We start from the raw sequence: 21,396 nt of genomic DNA, 5'->3' as shown, positions 1-21,396 counted from the left end.
TGCCCTCCTTAAGGGGATCTTCTCAACCCAGGGACTGAACCCAGGTCTCCCGCACTGCAGGCAGATTCTTAACTGTCTGAGCCATCAGAGAAGTCCTGAAGAAGAGAAGAAACTCTTCCCTATAGAATCCAACTCTCTGGATCTCATTCTATTATTTTTAACAGATAACATGAAATCTTACAGGAGTCTTAGACAATTTCTAATTTCAGAATTTGCACTTAAGGTATGGAGTCTTATTTTGCTCCCTGTACCTTCAATCTATGTTTTACATGACCCTTTGTGGTAAGCATGAGAACCTGTACATATCTTCAAACTTTTTGGCTGGTTGGCACAGTATGTAGATATGTTGGAAATTACTTCTTTTCTGTGGCATAATTCTTCTAACGAAGTTGAAAGAATCAGTCAATCATGTAGCAAACAATGTGATGTGAATCCCTTCCTTTTTAATATATTGTCTTTTGGTGATTATCATGAATTTCTGCCTATACAGTGGCTCTGGCTTGGGAACAGGAATCTTGGGGACTGGGATGAGAGGTCAAGAATGGAATTGCCTGCCTGTTGGTGGCAGAATGGTCCCCACATTTTCATTCTTTATGCATGCTCATAAATAGCAACATGCCTTTCCACTTTTGTATAATTATTTAGTTAATACCCAGTTGGATTTGTAAGCCCTCACATTGCCATGGGTTTATTTTATTTCAGAGCAATAGTGACTTTATGGCCCAATTACCATCAATGTGACTTATTGCGCTATTTGTGGGAGGGAGAGGGGAGCAAGAAGATAAGACGGAATGATCATATGTACCACCATCAGCAGGATGACAGCCACACACTCCTGCCAAAGGAAAAGGGGCAGTTGGAACCTTTCTGTTCTACTTATCAAAGCACTTAAGTCCAGGTGATTGTGCTATATTTTAACAGATGACAGTGTTTCAAATGTGTGAGTGAAGGAGATACTGAGATAGTGTTGTTAGAATAATCAATGTGTTGGTTATTTTGATTTAAAAGATGTCAAATGTGAAGAACGATGACGAATGACTGTCTACCTAACTCCAGATGCTGCCACTGTCTAATTACAGGGGTGTTAAAGGGAGACTGAGTGAGCATCTGACCTCAGAAATGGACCGGTGAGGCTGGCTCCTAATTGGAACAAGGTTCCCTGAAGCCAGAAAGCCCTGTATTTATAGGAGCAAGCGGCGCACCCCACCGTGACCCATGGGCAGCAGCCAGGGAACTGTGACCCTTCGCCTACCTGGAGCGTTTCCGTAGCGCCTGATTCAGAACCAATGGGATGGACAGCTCCCTGGCGCCCGGCTCAGGGCGCGGACTGCGGAAGGGAACAAGAGCGCGGAGCGTCCGCGCACCGTCAGCGGGATTGGGCGGCGGAAGAGCACACTGCGTCTCTCTCCCACCTATTTGGTTCCTCCCTTCCCCTCAGAGGGCAGCGAGAGGCCTGCGGTGGCTGTCCCGGGAGGCGAGTGCCTACAAGCGAGGGGACCGGCCGGAGCCGCAGCCGTCCTCCCCCCGCTCACCGCCTCTGCCCACTAGCAGTGCCAGATCGCAGCGCCTCGCCCAGCCCCGGCGGGCGGGCGGGTGGGCGTCCCTGGCGCAAGGCCCGCCCAGCCCCTCCCGCCCCGCCAGAGCCTGGCCCCCGATTGGCCGGCAGGCTGGAAGTGCGAGGAGGCGGAGCCCGCCTCTGCCGGCTCGCGCCCGGAAAGGTCGGCCGGGGAGCGCGGGGTGCCGCCGGGAGGGCGCGCGGGTGCGCGGCGGGCGCCTAGGAGACGCAGCGGCGGTTGGAGCGGCGGCGCTTGGCTCGGGTCGCAACCTCTGCCTCCCGCCGCGGCCCGCAGTCCGCGGCGCCCGAGCTCCGAGGCGTTTTCCCGGGCGCTGGGCCCGCGGCGGCCAAGACGGCGGGCCGGCCGGGCGCGGGGCGGCGGGCACTGTGCTGCGGGCTGCGGTGGTGGGGGACGGCGGGCCGCGGCGCGGGCCCGGGGCCCGGCGCGTGCGGCTGGGAGGCGCTGTGGGGGGCTGGCGCGCGGGCGGCGGCCGGGGCCATGGCCGAGGGCGGCGGGGCCGCGCGGAGGAGGGCGCCGGCGCTGCTCGAGGCGGCTCGCGCGCGCTACGAGAGCCTGCACATCTCGGACGACGTGTTTGGCGAATCGGGCCCGGACAGCGGCGGGAACCCCTTCTACAGCACGTCGGCCGCCTCGCGCTCCTCCTCGGCCGCCTCCTCGGACGACGAACCCGAGCGCCTCGGCCCCGCGCGGGGCCCCGGCTCCCCGGCGCCTGGCGCCCCCACCGCGCAGGAGTCGGAGGAGGACGAGGCTGGCGCGGGCTGGAGCTCCACACTGCGGGACCGCCCGCCCCCGCGCTTCGAAGACACTGGCGGTAAGGCGCGGCCCGGGGGAGGCCAGGCTGCCCCGGCGCGAGAATTCCAGATGCTCCGCCCGCCTGCTTGCGGGTGGCAGCTGTGCGTTTCAGGAAACACACGAGGCTGCAGGAGCGGGGCTCTAAAGTGCAGGCGAGGCTGCGTGCGGGGCTCCGCCGACTCTTCGTGGGTGGACAGGAAGAGGCGAGGCCGCGGCAGCACTTTGCGGCTGGCGAGGACGGGGCAGGGGGGTGCTTCCCTCACTTGCTAGAAGTGTCCTCGCGTCCTGCAACGGAAGCCAATCACACCTGTAGGGTCTCTCCTTAGGGGTGAGTTAGACTTTACTAGTTGAAGGAATACTGGAAACTTGACGTGTCTTGGGACTGGGGGAGTCATTTTGTATTGCTGGCTCCAGAGCAAGCTTACCCAGATGCTAGGTGTGGGGCAGGTAGCCGACGGAGGGAGGCTGGAAGGTTACCAGTGGCGTCTTCACTGGACTTTAGTTTTCTCCAGTTAATCAGAGAAACTTTCCGTGTCTTGCCATTCAGGATCTCTTGTGAAAAACAGGGAAGCGTGAAAGGATCAGTTTAGCAGCGTTAAGGCGCTTGCTTCAACAGAAGGAGCTTTCACGTGTTTCCTGCTTATTGCTATGGTCATAGACCAGCTGGAGAAGGTCGGAGAAAGGCTGGCAGCTCTGCTGTCTGAGATCCTCTTTGCTGCCTCCTTTTGGGGAGTTGGTTTTTAAATATCTCCACTTTCCCTTCAGAAGCTCAGCAGCCTCTGTCCTCTCTGGGAGGTGGAGGCCCACCGTTCCCACTTGTCCTCTGATGCTTTTGTTCCTTGCTCTGCGGCCTTCTTGGTCTTTTGTGGCAGTCCCTTGTTTCTGCACACTATTTTCATGGATGGACTTGCGTGCAGCTTGTAATGTTGACCACCAGGGAGTGGCTGCAGTGGGCTTGATGCTGGACGTTATGCAACTTTTCCTACCGCTTTCCCTGATGATTGTTCAACCAATGGGGAACATAGCACATAGGAGGACAGGCTCGAGGGACTCCTGGCTGGTCCTGGACTGGGATCAGGACATCATGCTGCAGCCTGCTGGTAGGGCTGGCTGGCTTCTCAGCAGGGAGTGGTCTGCAAACCTTAAGCAGGCTGGCTGCAGTGTGAATTTACTAAGCTACAGCTGGCCTTCCAGAGTCCAAGTTAGCTATACAGTGTTTGGGGTGGATCAGTTTAAAAGCATCTTCTTATTTGGGCTTTGATTAAGAGTTTGGGAGTTTTCAGTCACATCACTCTGTATAATCCTTTTCCACCCCTATATTTTCCAAAATGTCATATGGTCTTCCAGCCCCAGGCAATTGATTTCCTGTTGGCTCTTAAGAATTGTACCTGCCCAGAGCCCTGGTTTGGCAGGCCTTAGGCTGTAATGTCTGTGATCCAGTTTTTGATCTCAGAACACCTGAGATGTATGTCTGCTTGGGCAGATTGCAGCATTCTGTATTGGGGAAAATAAGGAAGTTGTGTTAGGTTAAGCCTGGTTATGAATCAGATTTATGAGGGCTGGTTTGAGAAGGTTAACATTTTTAAAGCAATATTTTGTTTCTTAGTAACCTATAATGGGAGAAATTCTGCAGCAGAGCAATTTACCACTGCAGCAGTTAAATGGTCATGAAGAGCGGTTGGTGTTAGGTTTAAATTCTGCTTCCTTCAGATGTCTACTGAGTTCACACCTAGATCTGAGAATCACAGTCAAGCACTTTAACCAGACATTAGTGGTTATTTGTGGAGAAGGCGGTGGCACCCCACTCCAGTACTCTTGCCTGGAAAATCCCATGGACGGAGGGACCTGATAGGCTACAGTCCATGGGGTCGCTAGGAGTCGGACATGACTGAGTGACTTCACTTTCACGCATTGGAGAAGGAAATGGCAACCCACTCCAGTGTTCTTGCCTGGAGAATCCCAGGGACGGGGGAGCCTGGTAGGCTGCAGTCCATGGGGTCGCACAGAGTCGGACACGACTGAAGTGACTTAGCAGCAGCAGCAGCAGTGGTTATTTGATGCTATTTACACTTAGTTTTGTTTTCCTATTTTGTGTAGGAGCACAGCTCTGCTTAAAAATTTTCTTTCTCTTTGCAGCACTGCTCCCTGAGGGAAGTTTGGGTGGTGGTGGAGGGATGAGGTTGATGGTTTATTATGCAAGAATTCAGGTTTCCTAAAACAATGGAAATGATTTATGGGGGCTGAAAATAGATGCAGAAATATGCTGCTGGTTAGAAAAAAAATCCCTGTATCTTAGTGGTATGGAGACAGATGTGTGCTTAGAGGCTTGAGAGCTGCACCCAGGTCACCCTGAGAGCAAAGAGGGTCAACCTGTGAAGTTTCCCAAGACTCTCCAGCCAGAGTGGGTTCCCCAATTCCAGGAATGCAAGCTGCATTTCCCTGCATCTTTGTTTCCCAGTTTATTGATGGGTCTCACTGGGCTGATCTGGTGGGAAGAGGACCAAGCAAGAAGGTGACATTTTGATTTGTAATCAGTGCTTATCAGAGAAAACCCCTAACAGAAATTGCTGTTGTTGCTAGACTCAGATGAGGAAAGCAAAGGATTCTAGACTCATGGAACAGGTTTCCTGCTTGCCTCCTGCTATAAAAACAAACAAAAATAACAATACATGTATGGAAATAGCATATACGCATGTGATTGTCTTCATTGTAAATGTATATCGCTTGTGCTGAGTGTGGGTGGTTTCTTCTGTCAGAAGAAACTTTTGACCGATGTCTCGGGACCCTCTTGATAACCTGGAACCCTTTTCAGAGAGTCCCGGTGTAGGAGAGAGACACTGGGCACCATTGTGCTTTTCATCTGCATTCAGAGCTGCCTTTGGCCCCATGGGAGGAGAGCACACAGTAGGGAGACTGAGGTGGCAGAGTGAGGAGGGTTGAGACTCTGACTGCCCTTCAAGCTGTTCTGGTTCCTCAGCCTCCTCCTTCTGTTTTTTACCCAGTGTATTTAGCTTCCTGGATCAGGCTCCCTAGAAGTGCAGCTGGCGCTCATAGGAGGGGAGGTCCTCTCCCTCACACTCCCTTCTCTTCTTTCCCCTCTTCCTGGATCCCCTGGGATGATTTAAATACAAGGACATCCATTTGCTGCGCTGGCTGGCTGACAGGCTTTTAACCCCTGTGTGGATGGGAGGTCAGCCTGGGAGCAGAAAGTGGTTACTGGGGGCTCAGGGCCCAGAATTCTATCCTTGCAGGCACCACCACCCCCAGCCCCCCACCAAGACAGTCCCTGTCAAGCTCTCAGCCTCATCTGCCTACTGTGGAAACAACCAACATAGCATGCAAACTCACTCTTTGGAAGCAGCGTGAAATTCAGCTGCTTTGGAGCTCCTGCCCTTTCTGAGCAGTCTGGTGATTCATTCTCTCTGATGAGACAGAGGAACGGGCAGATCCGCAGACACTCAGGACCCTTCTGTTCAGCTTTGTGAGTCCTGTGTTGTGGCAGGCTAGAGTATGAGCTTGCTCTTTCCGTAAGAGGTTGGACTTCACAGGAGTCTTCTTCCCGTGTACCATGTCAGCCACCATCAGTCATCATTCAGTAGGGAGCTATGACCTTGAGAAGCTAGGGAGGAACATACTGCCTTGAAAATCAACACTGTGAAGTGTCTCATCTCTTGAGTTTGTTGTTGGTTTATTTGGTTTAGAATCTTTTTGACTAACAAGGAAGAGAAGCATCTTTTTCTTAAAACCAGAATTAAACCAATACCTTCTACTGTAATGGAATTTGTGAGCTAAGATCCTGGACCCCTCTCTCCAATGTCAGGTAAGCAGCTGCTTCCACCTTTAGCTCTGTAGCTCCAGGAGGCGCTCAGATCATGGTAAGCTGTGAGATAAGTCGCATGCAGTCCTACCCGATACTGAAGTGTGTTCCCAGTCACAGAATTCAGAGAGGGGAGCTTTGTGGGGGAGATGTTTTGCTCTTTTTCCAGGAGTCTTTTCCTGTGATGGGGAGACTTGCGCTCACGGTGAGGATAATAACACACAGTGTGCATCTGTAACTTGCTTTATCATGCATTATTGCACTGAATCTTCACAGGTACTTTGTGTGGGAGAAGTTCTCTTCTGTACTTTACAGAGAAAGAGGTTGGTTTTTTCTGCCAGAGTCTTGGGGGTAATGAGATTACCTTGGCTAAGTGATCAGCACCATCTAAGTACTCAGACTTGGTAATTCAGGAAAGGTAGCGAGTTGTTTTGTTTTTAGTCTAGACTTTTTTCCAGTAAAAACTATTTATGTTTATTTTCATGTTATGCATGGACGTACTGTTCACTTTTTTGGAAGCATACATCGTTCTGTGAGGCTTAATGCAGGTATGGATTTGTGTAACCCGTCCCACCATTGAGGAATGACACAGAAGAGCTAGGATTTTATCTCATTTCTAGTTTAACCCCTGCGCCGCAGAGCACAAGGAGGTCAGAGCTCCTCTGCAGGGAGCAGGGCTTTGGACACACCAGCCCCTGGGAGTACAGTGTGGTCTACTAGTCTTAAAGTCTAAAACTCACCCTTATTTTTAAAGAGCTGTGATTGTGTATTTTTTTCTTATTATATGTAATATATGTTCATTTTAGGAAGAAATGAAAAAAAATGATAAAACTTAAAAATCCCATAATCTCCTATTACTCCGAGATAATCACAGTTATCACTTTGAATGTATCCTTCATATATCTTAAGTTATGTGTTATTGGGTGACCTACTTTTTAATTCTAAGTAATATATTGTAAACATTTTCCATTTAAATTATAAAATGTCTTTTTTAAAGAATCTGTTCCCTTTGGGTGGGTATTGGGCTCATTGCCCCCTCTCCCTTGTGCTTACAAATATTTATTTGTATTTTTTATGCTGTTATAAATATTCTTGAAGTTTAAGTTTGTGTGCACATTTTTAATATATTCCTCAGCATAAAATGATCAAAACTGAATTGAATGAGGATTTTGTACATTTTCACTTTTTCTTACTATCTGTGAAACAGCCTTCTGGAAATGCACCTGTTTAGACTCTGGTCAGCAGTGTACCAGAAAGTCTGTTAGAAAGTCTGGCTTCTAAGGCAGCAAATCAGTGTGTAATTCCTGCTAGCAGTGTGGTCCTGAGTGAGTGTTCCCTGTGATAAACTCAGAGGTGTGATACACACAGTGCTCGAGTCATGCATAGCATGACCGTACCGCCCCCCAGGCCCAGGTGAGGAGAATCCCTCCGTGCCTTTCCAGGCAGCACCTCTCTGCCCCAGGGGTAGCCATGCTCTGATTTCTGTCACCATCAATTACTTTTGCCTGTTATTTTGGTCTCGGTCTTAGTTCATCATTACATCTGAGATGTATGTAACAATCTATTTTTATTTTGCTGTATAGCATCCCATTGTATAAATACTACAGTTAGTTATCCATTTTTTGGTGTAAACAGCAATATTGCATAGGAACCTGGAATGTCAGGTTCATGCATCAAGGCAAATTGGAAGTGGTCAAACAAGAGATGGCAAGAGTGAATGTCGACATTCTAGGAATCAGTGAACTAAAATGGACTGGAATGGGTGAATTAAACTCAGATGACCATTATATCTACTACTGCGGGCAGGAATCTCTCAGAAGAAATGGAGTAGTCATCATGGTCAACAAAAGAGTCCAAAATGCAGTACTTGGATGCAGTCTCAAAATGACAGAATGATCTCTCTTTGTTTCCAAGGCAAACCATTCAGTATTATAGTAATCCAAGTCTATGCCCCAACAAGTAACACTGAAGAAGCTGAAGTTGAACGGTTCTATGAAGACCTACAAGACCTTTTAGAAGTAACACCCAAAAAAGATGTCCTTTTCATTATAGGGGACTGGAATGCAAAAGTAGGAAGTCAAGAAACACCTGGAGTAACAGGCAAATTTAGCCTTGGAATGCGGAATGAAGCAGGGCAAAGACTAATAGAGTTTTGCCAAGAAAATGCACTGGTCATAGCAAACACCCTCTTCCGACAACACAAGAGAAGACTCTACACATGGACATCACCAGATGGTCAACATCGAAATCAGATTGATTCTATTCTTTGCAGCCAAAGATGGAGAAGCTCTATACAGTCAACAAAAACAAGACCAGGAGCTGACTGCGGCTCAGATCATGAATTCCTTATTACCAAATTCAGACTTAAATTGAAGAAAGTAGGGAAAACCACTAGACCATTCAGGTATGACCTAAATCAAATCCATTATGATTATACAGTGGAAGAGAGAAATAGATTTAAGGGCCTAGATCTGAGAGATAGAGTGCCTGATGAACTATGGACTGAGATTCGTGACATTGTATGGGAGACAGGGATCAAGACCATTCCCTTGGAAAAGAAATGCAAAAATGCAAAATGGCTGTCTGGGGAAGCCTTACAAATAGCTGTGAAAAGAAGAGAAGTGAAAAGCAAAGGAGAAAAGGAAAGATATAAGCATCTGAATGCAGAGTTCCAAAGAATAGCAAAGACAGATAAGAAAGCCTTCCTCCGTGATCAAGGCAAAGAAATAGAGGAAAAGAACAGAATGGGAAAGACTAGAGATCTCTTCAAGAAAATTAGAGATACCAAGGGAACATTTCATGCAAAGATGGGCTCGATAAAGGACAGAAATGGTATGGACCTAACAGAAGCAGAAGATATTAAGAAGAGGTGGAAAGAATACACAGACAAACTGTACAAAAAAGAGCTTCACGACCCAGATAATCACTATGGTGTGATCACTCACCTAGAGCTAGACATCCTGGAATGTGAAGTCAAGTGGGCCTTAGAAAGCATCACTACAAACAAAGCCAGTGGAGATGATGGAATTCTAGTTGAGCTATATCCAATCCTGAAAGATGATGCTGAGAAAGTACTGCACTCAATATGCCAGCAAATTTGGAAAACTCAGCAGTGGCCACAGGACAGGAAAAGGTCAGTTTTCATTCCAGTCTCAAAGAAAGGAAATGCCAAAGAATGCTCAAACTATGGCATAATTGCACTCATCTCACACACTAGTAAGGCAATGCTCAAAATTCTCCAAGCCAGGCTTCAGCAATACGTGAACCATGAACTTCCAGATGTTCAAGCTGGTTTTAGAAAAGGCAGAGGAACCAGAGATCAAATTGCCAACATCCGCTGGACCATGGAAAAAGCAAGAGAGTTCCAGAAAATCATCTATTTCTGTTTTATTGACTATGCCAAAGCCTTTGACTGTGTGGATCACAATAAACTGTGGAAAATTCTTTAAGAGTTGGGAATACCAGACCACCTAACCTGCCTCTTGAGAAATCTGTATGCAGGTCAGGAAGCAACAGTTCAAACTGGACATTGAACTGCAGACTGGTTCCAAATAGGAAAAGGAGTACGTCAAGGCTGTATATTGACACTTTGCTTATTTAACTTATATGCAGAGTACATCATGAGAAATGCTGGGCTGGAAGAAGCACAAGCTGGAATTAAGATTACCGGGAGAAAAAGCAATAACCTCAAGATATGCAGATGACACCACCCTTATGGCAGAAAGTGAAGAGGAACTAAAAAGCCTCTTGATGAAAGTGAAAGTGGAGAGTGAAAAAGTTGGCTTAAAGCTCAACATTCAGAAAACAAAGCTCATGGCATCTGGTCCCATCACTTCATGGCAAATAGATGGGGAAACAGTGTCAGACTTTATTTTGGGGGGCTCCAAAATCCCTCCAGATGGTGACTGCAGCCATGAAATTAAAAGACGCTTACTTCTTGGGAAAAAAGTAATGACCAACCTAGATAGCATATTGAAAAGCAGAGACATTACTTTGCCATCAAAGGTCTGTCTAGTCAAGGCTATGGTTTTTCCAGTGGTCATGTATGGATGTGAGAGTTGGACTGTGAAGAAATCTGAGCACTGAAGAAATGATGCTTTTGAACTGTGATGTTGGAGAAAACTCTTGAGAGTTCCTTGGACTGCAAGGAGATCCAACCAGTCCATTCTGAAGGAGATCAGCCCTGAGATTTCTTTGGAAGGAATGATGCTAAAGCTGAAACTCCAGTACTTTGGCCACCTCATGCAAAGAGTTAACTCATTGGAAAAGACTCTGATGCTGGGAGGGATTGGGGGCAGGAGGAGAAGGGGACAACAGAGGATGAGATGGCTGATGGCATCACTAACTTGATGGACGTGTGTCTGAGTGAACTCTGGGAGTTGGTGATGGATAGGGAGGCCTGGCGTGCTGCGATTCATGGGTTCACAAAGAGTCGGACACGACTGAGTGACTGAACTGAACTTGTTATCTATTATCCTATCTGTGGACTTTTGGACTGTTTTCAGTTTGGGACTTATATGAATACAGCTGCCACCAGGGTTCTTGTGCTTGTCTTTGATGGACACGTACATGTTTCCCTGGGGTGTGCATATCTAGGAGTAGGATCGCTGAGTCACAGAGTGGATGCGTGTTTCGGCCTCAGCCCTGTGGACACTGTGGGCTGGGGGTCCCTTTGTTGCAGAGGCCGTCTTGTGCATTGAAGTATGTCAGCAGTACTCCTGGCCTCTGCCCAGCGAAGGGCAGCAGCACACCTTCGTCTAGTCATGACAGGTAGACATCACCGTGCACTGTCGGGTGTCCGCTGGGAGCACAGTCTTCTGCAGTCGAGAACCACTGCTGTAGTAGATAGTGCCAGATGGCTTTCCAGCTTACACACACACCAGCAGTGTGTGAAGTGTGCCGTGCATTGATTCAGCAGGCATATCGAACCCTGCTGGGATAAAAGGGTAAGTAAGGCATGTCTCCTGGGGTCCAGTAAGAGAGACAAAGTGAAGAAAATGAGATAAGAGTCTGTGATCAAGGTAAACACGGATTTAGATGGGATTCTAGAGGTACCTCACCTAATCCAGCTGGGCTGGGGAAGAGGAGGTGCCTCTGGCAGAGGTGACCCCTGAGCTGCATCCTAAAGAATAAAAATGAATCAGGTGAAAAGGAAGGAAAAAGGCATCTTGAACAAGGGAACAACTTGGGCACAGGCTGGGTGGGGTGGGCCATCTTTGCCTAAGGGCAGCCCCATTCTCCCTTGAGCTGAGCAGCCTTGGAGACAATGTCTTGAAATTTAATGTTTGTAATTGTCACCACTGCAAGTAGCTATAGCTAGAATCTGCATACTAAGCTCAGGCACAGATGCTGGATCCTGCAGGGAGTGGAATTTAGCAGGTTTGGCAAGAAATAAGTGCTCAGAGAGGGCGGGATCCGTGGAGAAGCAGTGGGGTCTTTTTAAGACAGGAAGAGGGGATATGACAACCACAGTTTCGGTGGCAGAACCTCTACTCGTAAGGGAAGCATAGCATTAGCTTCCAGCGGGGGGGAGATGTCACGCCACAAGAACAGCAGAGAACCTGAAATTTCATGTCACGCAAAGGCGCATGCTGCCTAGATTGGCACATGGTGTAAAGAGCTGTCTTCTACTTGTTTGTGAATTCCAAGAAGAATTATTACAGAACTATGACTGGCCATACTTTTTTCAGTTTATTAAATGCCTAGTGAGTATTTGTGTATATTTAATTAATTTATTAAAACAATTAGAAAAAAAATCCTTTCACTTCTCATATCTTTGCCATTGCTTCCAGCTTGGAACTGAGACATCCCTCGTCGGTCTGGACGTTGGATCCTCTGTCAGCTGGGGTTCCCAGAGTCCAGTCTTGTGGATGCCCTGCCCTCTGCCTCTCTCTCTCTCTTCCCATTGTCTGTGGAAGAAGAGTGATCTTTACAAACCTGAGCTTATCCACTCTCTTCTCTGCTTAAAACTTTTCAGTGGCTTCAACTTCAAGTCAAAGGTAATTCCCAAGTCCTGCACAGGGCCTCCTAGCCGCCTTCCTTTCCCACATGCCTTTGGACTTTTGTCCTGCAACACTCTCCAGCCACTCAATCTGCCCATCTTAGAGCCTTTGTGCCTGCCTGACTCTCACCTAGAATGTTCTTCCCCTCAATACTTGAATAGCAACCCTTGCTTGCTGGTCTGGTCTTGGTTCAAATGTCACTGCCTCCAAAAATCTGAAATTACCTTCTTCCCTAAGGTGCCTTTTGTATCCATTTAAGCTAATTTTTCTCCCAGGTCTGGGATGTTGGAAGTTTTGGTCACAGTAGTTCCTCAACTTTTGTTGGATGAGCAAAAGAATAGATGGATGCAGGAGTAGATTGTTTTAAATGGCGTGGAAATTGGTATCAGTGAATAAATGTTCACAAGGACCTGTGCATTTTTTAACATCCAAATGTGGAAGTGTGGCTAGGTTGACTCACAGGGAGTGGGTTTCTTCCCAGAAAGGGACCAAAGCAAGTCTGGAGTGTGTTTTATAGGGATTTCCATCCAGGATGGAAGATGGGGAACTCTCCAACCCTCTAACCCCCGGCCCACTTCCTAACTAACCTTCAAGCCAGGACTCTGTTAGGAATTTGTAGGGGAGCCAGCTGCTCGTGCTCCATTAATCTTTTAACAAACGCTTGTGCATCACGTCCTATCTGTCAGATAGTGTCCTTAGTGCTTTCTAGCCGATGTGATCCTCAACACAACAACGTGAGGTTAGTACTATTATTTTTCCTGTCGTTAACTTATGGAAACTGAGTCACAGGTTAAGTGACAGGGTGGACTGGTCCTTTTGGTTAGGGTATAAGCAAGCACCATGTGCACCATGATTTATGCCAGTCAGATCAACTAACTAAAAAGTCCTTGTAGGCGGCTCTGAGGTGAAGGGCACTGTCATTCGCCAAATCTGTTTCACCTGTTGACTTTTATCCCAGGCATTGGCTGCACTTAATTTCCCAGCCCCCCTGCAGTGAGAGGGGCAGCTGCCTGGGTTCTGGGCAGTGGTAGACGAGGCAAAGTGTGGAGCCCACTCTCAGGCCTGGTCAGGAGGGAGGCTCCTCTGGGCCTCCCTCTACCATCACCGTCATCATCTTCATTCTTATCGTCGTCATCGTCTTCTTCATCACCACAATCATCACTGTACCCACAGAAAACTGTGATGATTTCTTTTGCCCTGCAGGATAGAACAACGAGCGACTGTTCCCCAACTTTGTGCAGGGAGCTAGAAATTGAAGACTAGGACTCTGGACCGGGGAGTGGGTTGGAAAGGGAAGCTGGAGGGTGACCTGTGATGTGTCAGAGATACTGGGGCTACCAGGTGAAAGAACCTTGTGTGTGAATCACCATTTGGCGCAAAACCACCCATGAATCAGTCATGTCTGCCATGGACTACATTTATGAAGAAATGAGCTTCTGTCTTGTTTGCTCCATCATGCATTTGGCAGGGGCTGGGGGAGTGGGTGGTACAGCAGCCAGCAGAATTCTATTTGCACAGATGCTAAAGGAAAGAGATAGATGGGGAAAAGCAAATTCAAGTCAGTAGGGCTCTTGTTGATTGTACAAGGATTCATAAGGAGAAATTGTGAGAAAAAAACCTAGAGATAGAGAAAAAAAAAATGAGTTCTTTGCATTCTCTCAGTGAAGTTCCCATTGTAACTTTGGAACAGATGAAATGATGCAGGTAATCTGCCTGCACTGGACATTCTAGACTCAGTTATTAATTGCACGTTGGTGTTTTGAAGCAGTAGGGGATTGGAAAGAGGCTTGGTGGTCAGCTTCTGGTGGAGAGTCAGCACGCCCAGGGTAAAAGGCCCAGTCTCTGTTGAGTGCTCACTCTGCGATTTTGGGCAGGGGGCCCAGTGAAGCCCAGCACTGAGAATCAGTAAAGACACACGGTTGAGCACAAAGCTGGTGCTTCATTCCAGGTAGCCGATTTTCATTCCTTCCAACTCCTTTTTTCCCTATGTGGCCAAAATGGACATGATGGATATTATACTGCTTAGATTTTCAAAACTTTTTAGCAACCAGAAACCTCAGTACAAACCCAGGGGGGCTTCCTTTGAAGTTGGAGTGAGAGGCCTCAGAACCTGTCCAGCTGGCCCTCCCTGGAAGCCCTGTGTGTGCAGCACCCTGTGAGTGCCCCAGGACCCCTCTATCAAGGGCTTTCAGCTGGGACCCAGGGTGAATGGAGGGAGACTCCCATAGGTGGGTGACAGATGTCAGTGGAGAAGCTGTTACTGCTCTCGTATCTACTGGGCTCCATCCTCTCTGAGATGGTGGCTAGGAAGCCAGTAGGTGGATGCAATATTGATGTTTCAAAAACTCCAAAAGGCTTCTGTGGCAAAGGCAATTAAAAATTTAATGACTTTAGAAGAACCAGAACAGAAGGAGACCTGTTTTCTCAAGTTTAGAAAATAGACTTATAAAGAGAATATAAGGGATTGGGATAAAGGATGATTTCCTGGAAGAAAAAAATATAAGTGGAATCATTTCAAGAATGGTTAGTGAAGGGCTTGCTTATTTGAGCTTCTACATTTGGGGAACTGGAGAATCCGCATCTGAAATCAGCATCCCTGGGACCCCTGCTGAGTTAGTGAGGTATGCTGAGTAATGGTTCTGGGGTTCTGTGGTGAGCACACCTTCACTTCAGAATTCACATGAAAAAAATCTACACCTTATTCATCTGTTGATAATGATGCCTACTTCCCTGGCCCCCAGCATTTGAGGTAAATAAAAATGGTTCTTTGGTTTCTTCTTAATACTCACGTATTTCAACAAAATCTCCAATCTGATTTCCTTGGCTACCTGAGGAACTGGACCATAATTATGGCATCCGAGGGGACATGCATTCTGAATTCCCAGTGGACTCTGGAAAAGTATGAAAGTGAAAGTGTTAGTTGCTCAGTCGTGTCTGACTCTGCAATGCCATGTACTGTAGCCCGTCAGGCTCTTCTGTCCATGGAATTCTCCAGGCAAGAATACTGGAGTGGGTTGCCATTTCCCTCTCCAGGGGTTCTCCCCGACCCGGCATCGAACCTGGGTCTCCTGCATTGTAGGCAGGTTCTTCTTTTTTTTTTTTAATTTATTTTATTTTATTTGTGTGTGTGTGTGCTCTTCATTTTTTATTTATTTTTTTTTTTTACTTTACAATACTGTATTGGTTTTGCCATACATTGACATGAATCTGCCACGGGTGTACATGAGGCAGGTTCTTTACTGTCTGAGCCACCAGGGAAGCCCTGGAAAAGTATGCTTAATTGGAAATTGGAGATAACAACAGTGAGAAGTCTTTTAAGATTGAAAGAGGTGAATTTTAGGTAAATATCACCAACTGTAAATCCACACTGCGTATCTTACATTTACAGACACTTTTATCTTCAGGAACTTTGGCAGAGAAGAAATCGATTTTGAAAAGATGTAAGTACGTTCAGGGAGATGGCAGATTACAGGAGGAAATTTGGAGTGGCTGCCAGGGTACAGCCCAGACTCCTGAGGGTGGTGTGTGGGATGCTTTGTTTTGTTGGGAGGGAGTGGGGACCTGTCCCAACTCGGCATTCAAAGCTGTACCTCCCACAGGGCAGCTCCAGGCATCCAATAATGAGATCCTGTCTGGTCTTTGCACTCAGCAAAGTACTCTCCCTGTTATCTTGTTGGGCTCCTGAGAGCAGTTCCCATTGTCCCTGCTGCCAAAGGACCAACCAAAGCCATGTGCCCCTGAGGTGTGCTAACATCGTTTCACTCCAGCAGGTTATTGGCAGCAGGGCTGGAAAATGATTAAGTAAAATTGGCTGGGAATCTAAAGCAGAACAACCTCCCAAAGAAAAGTTCTTGAGTTCAGATTTCATATCTTCTTTTGGATATAGTTAATTCACCTGGCCTGTGATGGGCCAGGCACTGTGTTAGCAACTGGGGCTTGAGAAGTGGATATAGGGAGCTTGGAGCCCAATGCTGAAAATGGGAGGTGCTCAAATACTTGGGGCCTGAGTAGTAGGTGCTGTTTTAAGAAGGGTGTCTGGTGCTGAGGGAGTAGCCGGGATCAGCACTTCTGCAGAGCTGTAGTAAACGTGACCAGGGAATGGCACCAAGGGAAGCCAGGGGTGCTTTGTTCAGATCCCTGCTCCACAGTGTCTCCCCCAGAGATAGGATCAGGAGCTGGGCAAGAAAGAGTCACTCTGGATAGAAGAGTCATAGCTGTGCCTACGTCCTGACCTGCAGCCAATACGTATTTCCATTAAAGAGTCCAATTGAAGGTGATATTGACAAGAGAGTGTCTAAACTTGTTACTGGGAATAAAAAAGGCCAGTGATACTTGTGGAGTTAAAAACAAAAGGAACACTTCTTTTTTTTTTTTTTTTTAATAACTTTACAGTATTGTATTGGCTTTGCCATACGTCAGCATGAATCTGCCACGGGTGTACACATGTTCCCAATCCTGAACCCCCTCCCACCTCCCTCCCCATACCATCCCTCTGGGTCATCCCAGTGCCCCAGCCCCAAGCATCCTATATCCTGCATCGAACCTAGACTGGCAGTTCGTTTCTTATATGATATTATACGTTTCAATGCCATTCTCCCAAATCATCCCACCCTCTCCCTCTCCCACAGAGTCCACATAGTTTTAGTACTGTACAGTCTTTTAAAAATTGTACACGTGAACTGTCTAATTTTGTTTTAACTGCAATCCTGTCTTACCCCTTTTTAAAGGATGTTTTAGAAGTCTAAAGTGTTTTAGAATCACTGCCTGCCTCCGTGCAGTCCATGTTGGCAACTTGTTGCTCATGTGTATGTGCGGCTGCTCAGTTGCTTCAGTCGTGACTCTTTGTGACCCTATGGACTGTAGTCTGCCAGGCTCCCCTGTCCATGGAATTTTCCAGGCAAGAATTCTGGAGCGGGTTGCCGTGCAACCCAAGGGATGAGACCCACATCTCCTGCATTGTAGGGAGATTCTTTCCTCACTGAGCCGTCTGGGAAGCCCTTGTTGCTCATACACAAACACATTTGTGAATGTACATCATGTGTGGGAGCTTTAGGGGTCATTGCTTAACAAATACAGGGTCATTCTATATAGCTTTCTGTTAATGCTCTTCTCACTTAAGAATACTTTAATAACTTCCTTCTTTTTTGTGCTTACTTAATTTTAAAAGGAATAGCTGCTAAACTTTAATCCAGTGCCTTTATTTTTATCAAAAAGCATTTATTGGTGTGGTTCTGTTTTTTTTTTTTTTTTCATATTTAATTTATTGACGAGGTAGATTTCATTGATTTCCTGGTACTGAGAGTCCCTTACTTCCCTGGAATACATCCAGGTTGGTCTCTCTGATAGATGGCTGAATTCTGTTGTTTGCTGGTGTTAGTTCAGAGTTTCTGTAACTAACCAATCCTAAGCCAGATTTGTTCATTGTTTCCCCTCTTATCTCTCTCAGGTCTGGGTATTAAAACTATCTGCAGCTTCATAAAATGAACTGGTTTATTGTTTAATTGCTTGCTGCCATTCAGCAGTGTAAATATGTGTCAGACACGACTCAGCTGTGAACCTGTCTGGTCCTCCTACTTCTGAATTTACCACATCTTGAATCATTTTGATGATTTATGTTTTCCTAGGAAATCATCTATTGTTCCTAGTCTTAAATGCAAAATTCCATGCAGTTTTGCAAAATGGTTCTTTTTGATTTGCCTTTATAATCTGTACTTGCTTTTATGTGTCTGTTCTCAGTCTGGTCTTCTGGGTCTGCACAGCCTCTCTCCCCCAGCTCCTCCTCTCCTCCTGCCCTTTCCTTCAGTTTCTCCACCTTTTCTCCCCCCTGTCACCCATCTTCTCTCTCTTACCCTTAATTGGGCATGTGAGGTGTCTTTCTATATTATTGGTCTTTTCAAAGAATTAGCTTTGAGGGAATTCCCTGGTGGTCCAGTGGTTAGGGCTCTTGTGCTTCCACTGCTGAGGGCCCAAGTTCTATCCTTGGTGGGGGAACTAAGATCCCAAATGCCGCACAGTGTGGAAAAAAAATAAATTAGCTTTTGAGTTGTCCCTGTTGTTTTTTTTTTAATTTAAAAATTTACCTTTGTTATAACTTCTTTCTTTTCATTTATTGAACTGTCTTTTTATAATTGGTTTAGGTGGTTTCTTCTCATTTAAACCTCATGGTCTCTTCTCATTTAAAAAAATCTCTAGTGTTGAAGGCATTTGTCACTAAAATCTCCTTAGAGTGTACCTTCTGGTGTATTCTGTAAGTTTTGATATGAAGTATTGTCTTTCTGTTGCTTTCAAGGTTTTTTTTCACGTTCTCCTTTTAATTTCTCTTTGATCTAAGTGTATATTTCTTAATTTATTAGTAGTCAAGATTTTTTGTTACTTGATCATTTAATTCCTTATTGGATTGTGGTCAAAGAACTGTCCTTTAAATCTTTAATTTGAAAGGTTTGTGAAGGTTTTCTTTCTTGCCAAATATCAAATTAATCTTTACAAATGTGGCATACAGAGGTAATAAAAAATGTATGCTTTTTATTTGAGGGAAATAAGGGTGTCTGTCTGTTTCCCTATCATCTGTGTGTGTGTGTGTGTTTTTTTCCCTGTCAAGTAGATATTCCCATGTGAAGAGCTAAGTCTTTACCAGGCGCCTGCAGTTTTAGGTCTTCATCTGCCGCGTTATTTGGTGCATGTTCACGTAGCACCTTTCGTATCTCCCCGCTAAGCTGTGCCTTTAATAACACCCCCTTCTCTCGCTTTGATTCTGAGTCCACATCGTTTGCCGTTAGTTTTGTCTTTTCTGCTTTCTCCTCCTTGGCACATTGCCGGCTGTCTTCCTCGCCTGGTGTGTTCTTCCCAACCCCATCTGCCTGTGTTTCATGAACAGCATATAGGTGGACGTATATTCTGACACAGCATGACAGACTCTTTAGCTGGAGAAGTCAGTGTGCACACGCTTAAATGATGACACGCAAGCATCGCTTTTATTCTTTCAGCGTTATTCAGTCCACTTGTTTCTTTCTCTCTTCCTCGTGTTTGATGTTTTGATGAAGTTCTTTATTTTTTTATGCACTAGATATAGAAATTCTTTCCATTTGGAGGTAAAAGCTCTTTCCATTTGGAGGCAAATTCGCAGGTCATGCAATTCACCTGTTTTTATGTGTGCAGTTTAGTGGAGCTTCATATGTTCCCAGTTTGTATAAAGAGTCAGTTAGAACATTTGAATCGTCCCCAGAGGAAACCTGGCCTTAGGCAGCTAGGAGCCTGCTCTCTGTCTCTGGGATTTGGCCATTCTGGAATCGCATGCAGATGGCACCGCGCGGTGTGTGTGGCTTGTGGCCAGCTCTGTCGGTTGGTGCCATGTCCCCGTGCCCGCTCACCCGCTGGCGGCCATGGGGCTGTCTCCACTCTTACGCTGTCATGTTGCTGTGCTGTCGTGTCCCGCTGCTCGTCGTGTCTGACTCTCCGCGACTCCGTGGTCTGCAGCACACCAGGCTCCCCTGCCTTTCACTGTCTCCTGCCGTACGCTCAGACTCATGTCCACTGAGTCAGTGATGTCCTCCAACCATCTCACCCTCTGTTGCCACCTTCTCCTCTTGCCCTCCATCTTTCCAAGCGTCAGGATTTTTTCCAGTGAGTTTGCTGTTTGCATCAGGTGGACAAAGTATTGGAGTTTCAGCTTTAGCATCAGTCCTTTCAATGAATGTTCAGGGTTGCTTTCTTTTAGGATTGACTGATTTGATTTCCTTGCTGTCCAAATGAAAGTGCCATGCTTCTCTGTCCATGGAATTCTTCAGGCAAAAGTACTGAAGGTGGATAGCCATTCCCTTCTCCAGGATATCGTCTCAACCCAGGGCTCGAACCCAAGTCTCCCGCGTTGCAGGTGGATTTTTTACCGTCTGAGCCACCAGGGAAGCCCTGCTGTCCAAAGAATTCTCAAGAGTCTTCTCAAGCACCACAGTTTGAAAGCCTCAGTTCTTCAGTGCTCAGCCTTCTTTATAGTCCAGCTCTCACAGCCCGCATACATACATGACTACTGGAAAAACCATAGCTTTGACTTTATGGACCTTTGTCAGCAAAGTGATGTCTGCTTTTTAATATGCTGTCTAGGTTTGTCATAGCTTTCCTTCCAAGGAGCAAGTGCCTTTTAATTTCATGGCTGCAGTCACCATCCACAGTGATTTTGGAGCCCAAGAAAATAAAGTCTATCATTGTTTCCATTGTTTCCCCATCTATTTGCCGTGAAGTGATGGGACCAGATGCCATGACCCTTGTTTTTGAATGTTGAGTTTTAAGCCAACTTTTTCACTCTCTTTCACATTTATCAAGAGGCTCTTTAGTTCCTCTTGGCTTTCTGCCATTAGGGTGGTGTCATCTGCATATCCCGGCAATCTTGATTCCAGCTTGTGCTTCATCTAGCCCGGCATTTCACATAATGTACTCTGATATAAGTTAAATAAGCAGAGTGACAATATATAGGCTTGACGCACTCCTTTCCCAATTTTGAACCAATTCATTGTTCCACATCCAGTTCTGTTGCTTCTTGACTTGTATACAGGTTTCTCAGGAGGCAGATAAGGTGGGCCAGTATTCTCATCTCTTGAAGAATTTTCCACAGATTTTTTGATCCACACAGTCAAAGGCTTTAGTGTAGTCAGTGAAGCAGAAGTAGTTTTTTTGGAACTCTCTTGCTTTTTCTGTGATACAACGGATGTTGGCAATTTTATCTCTGGTTCCTCTGCCTTTTCTAAATCCAGCTTGCACATCTGGAAGTTCTCAGTTCATGTACTGTTGAAGCCTCACTTGCAGGATTTTGAGCATTACCTTGCTAGCATGTGAAGTGAGATCAATTGTGGTAGTAAAGCCAAAACCTTCATGTACAAGTTGTAGTGTAGACATAGTTTTCATTTTTCTTGGGTATGTCTCTAGGAGTGGAATTGCTGGGTCCGCATGATAACTCTCTGTTTAGCTTTCTGAGGAACTGACAAAATGTTTTACAAGGTGGGTACCTGTTAACAATGTATATGAGTTTCAGTTTCTCCACATTTTCATCAGCGTTTGTTTTTCTGGGTTTTGGTAGTAGCCATGCTAATGAATGGGCGGTGGTATTTCACTGTGGTTTTGATTTGCTTTTCCCTGATGATTGCTGATGCTGAGCATCTTGTCATGTGCTTACTGCTGTTTATGCATTTGTGTGTTAGAGAAACGTTTGTTCACATTT

General features: G+C 46.3%; 1 protein-coding gene across 1 annotated transcript in view; it reads left to right on the top strand.

The window, feature by feature from the left end:
- Positions 1 to 2,054: 2,054 nt before the first annotated feature.
- Positions 2,055 to 21,396, top strand: part of PGBD5 (piggyBac transposable element derived 5) — a 102,774-nt gene continuing 83,432 nt past the window's right edge. The window contains exon 1 of the mRNA XM_012104935.4: positions 2,055 to 2,388. Within this exon, the coding sequence (XP_011960325.2) occupies positions 2,055 to 2,388 (334 nt within the window). The remainder of the gene's footprint in view (positions 2,389 to 21,396) is intronic.

This window comes from Ovis aries, chromosome 25 (assembly GCF_016772045.2).
Source record: "Ovis aries strain OAR_USU_Benz2616 breed Rambouillet chromosome 25, ARS-UI_Ramb_v3.0, whole genome shotgun sequence".
Lineage (NCBI taxonomy): Eukaryota > Metazoa > Chordata > Mammalia > Artiodactyla > Bovidae > Ovis > Ovis aries.
The sequence above is the reverse complement of the archived record's forward strand: the minus strand, read 5'-3'. Positions and strand labels throughout refer to the sequence as shown.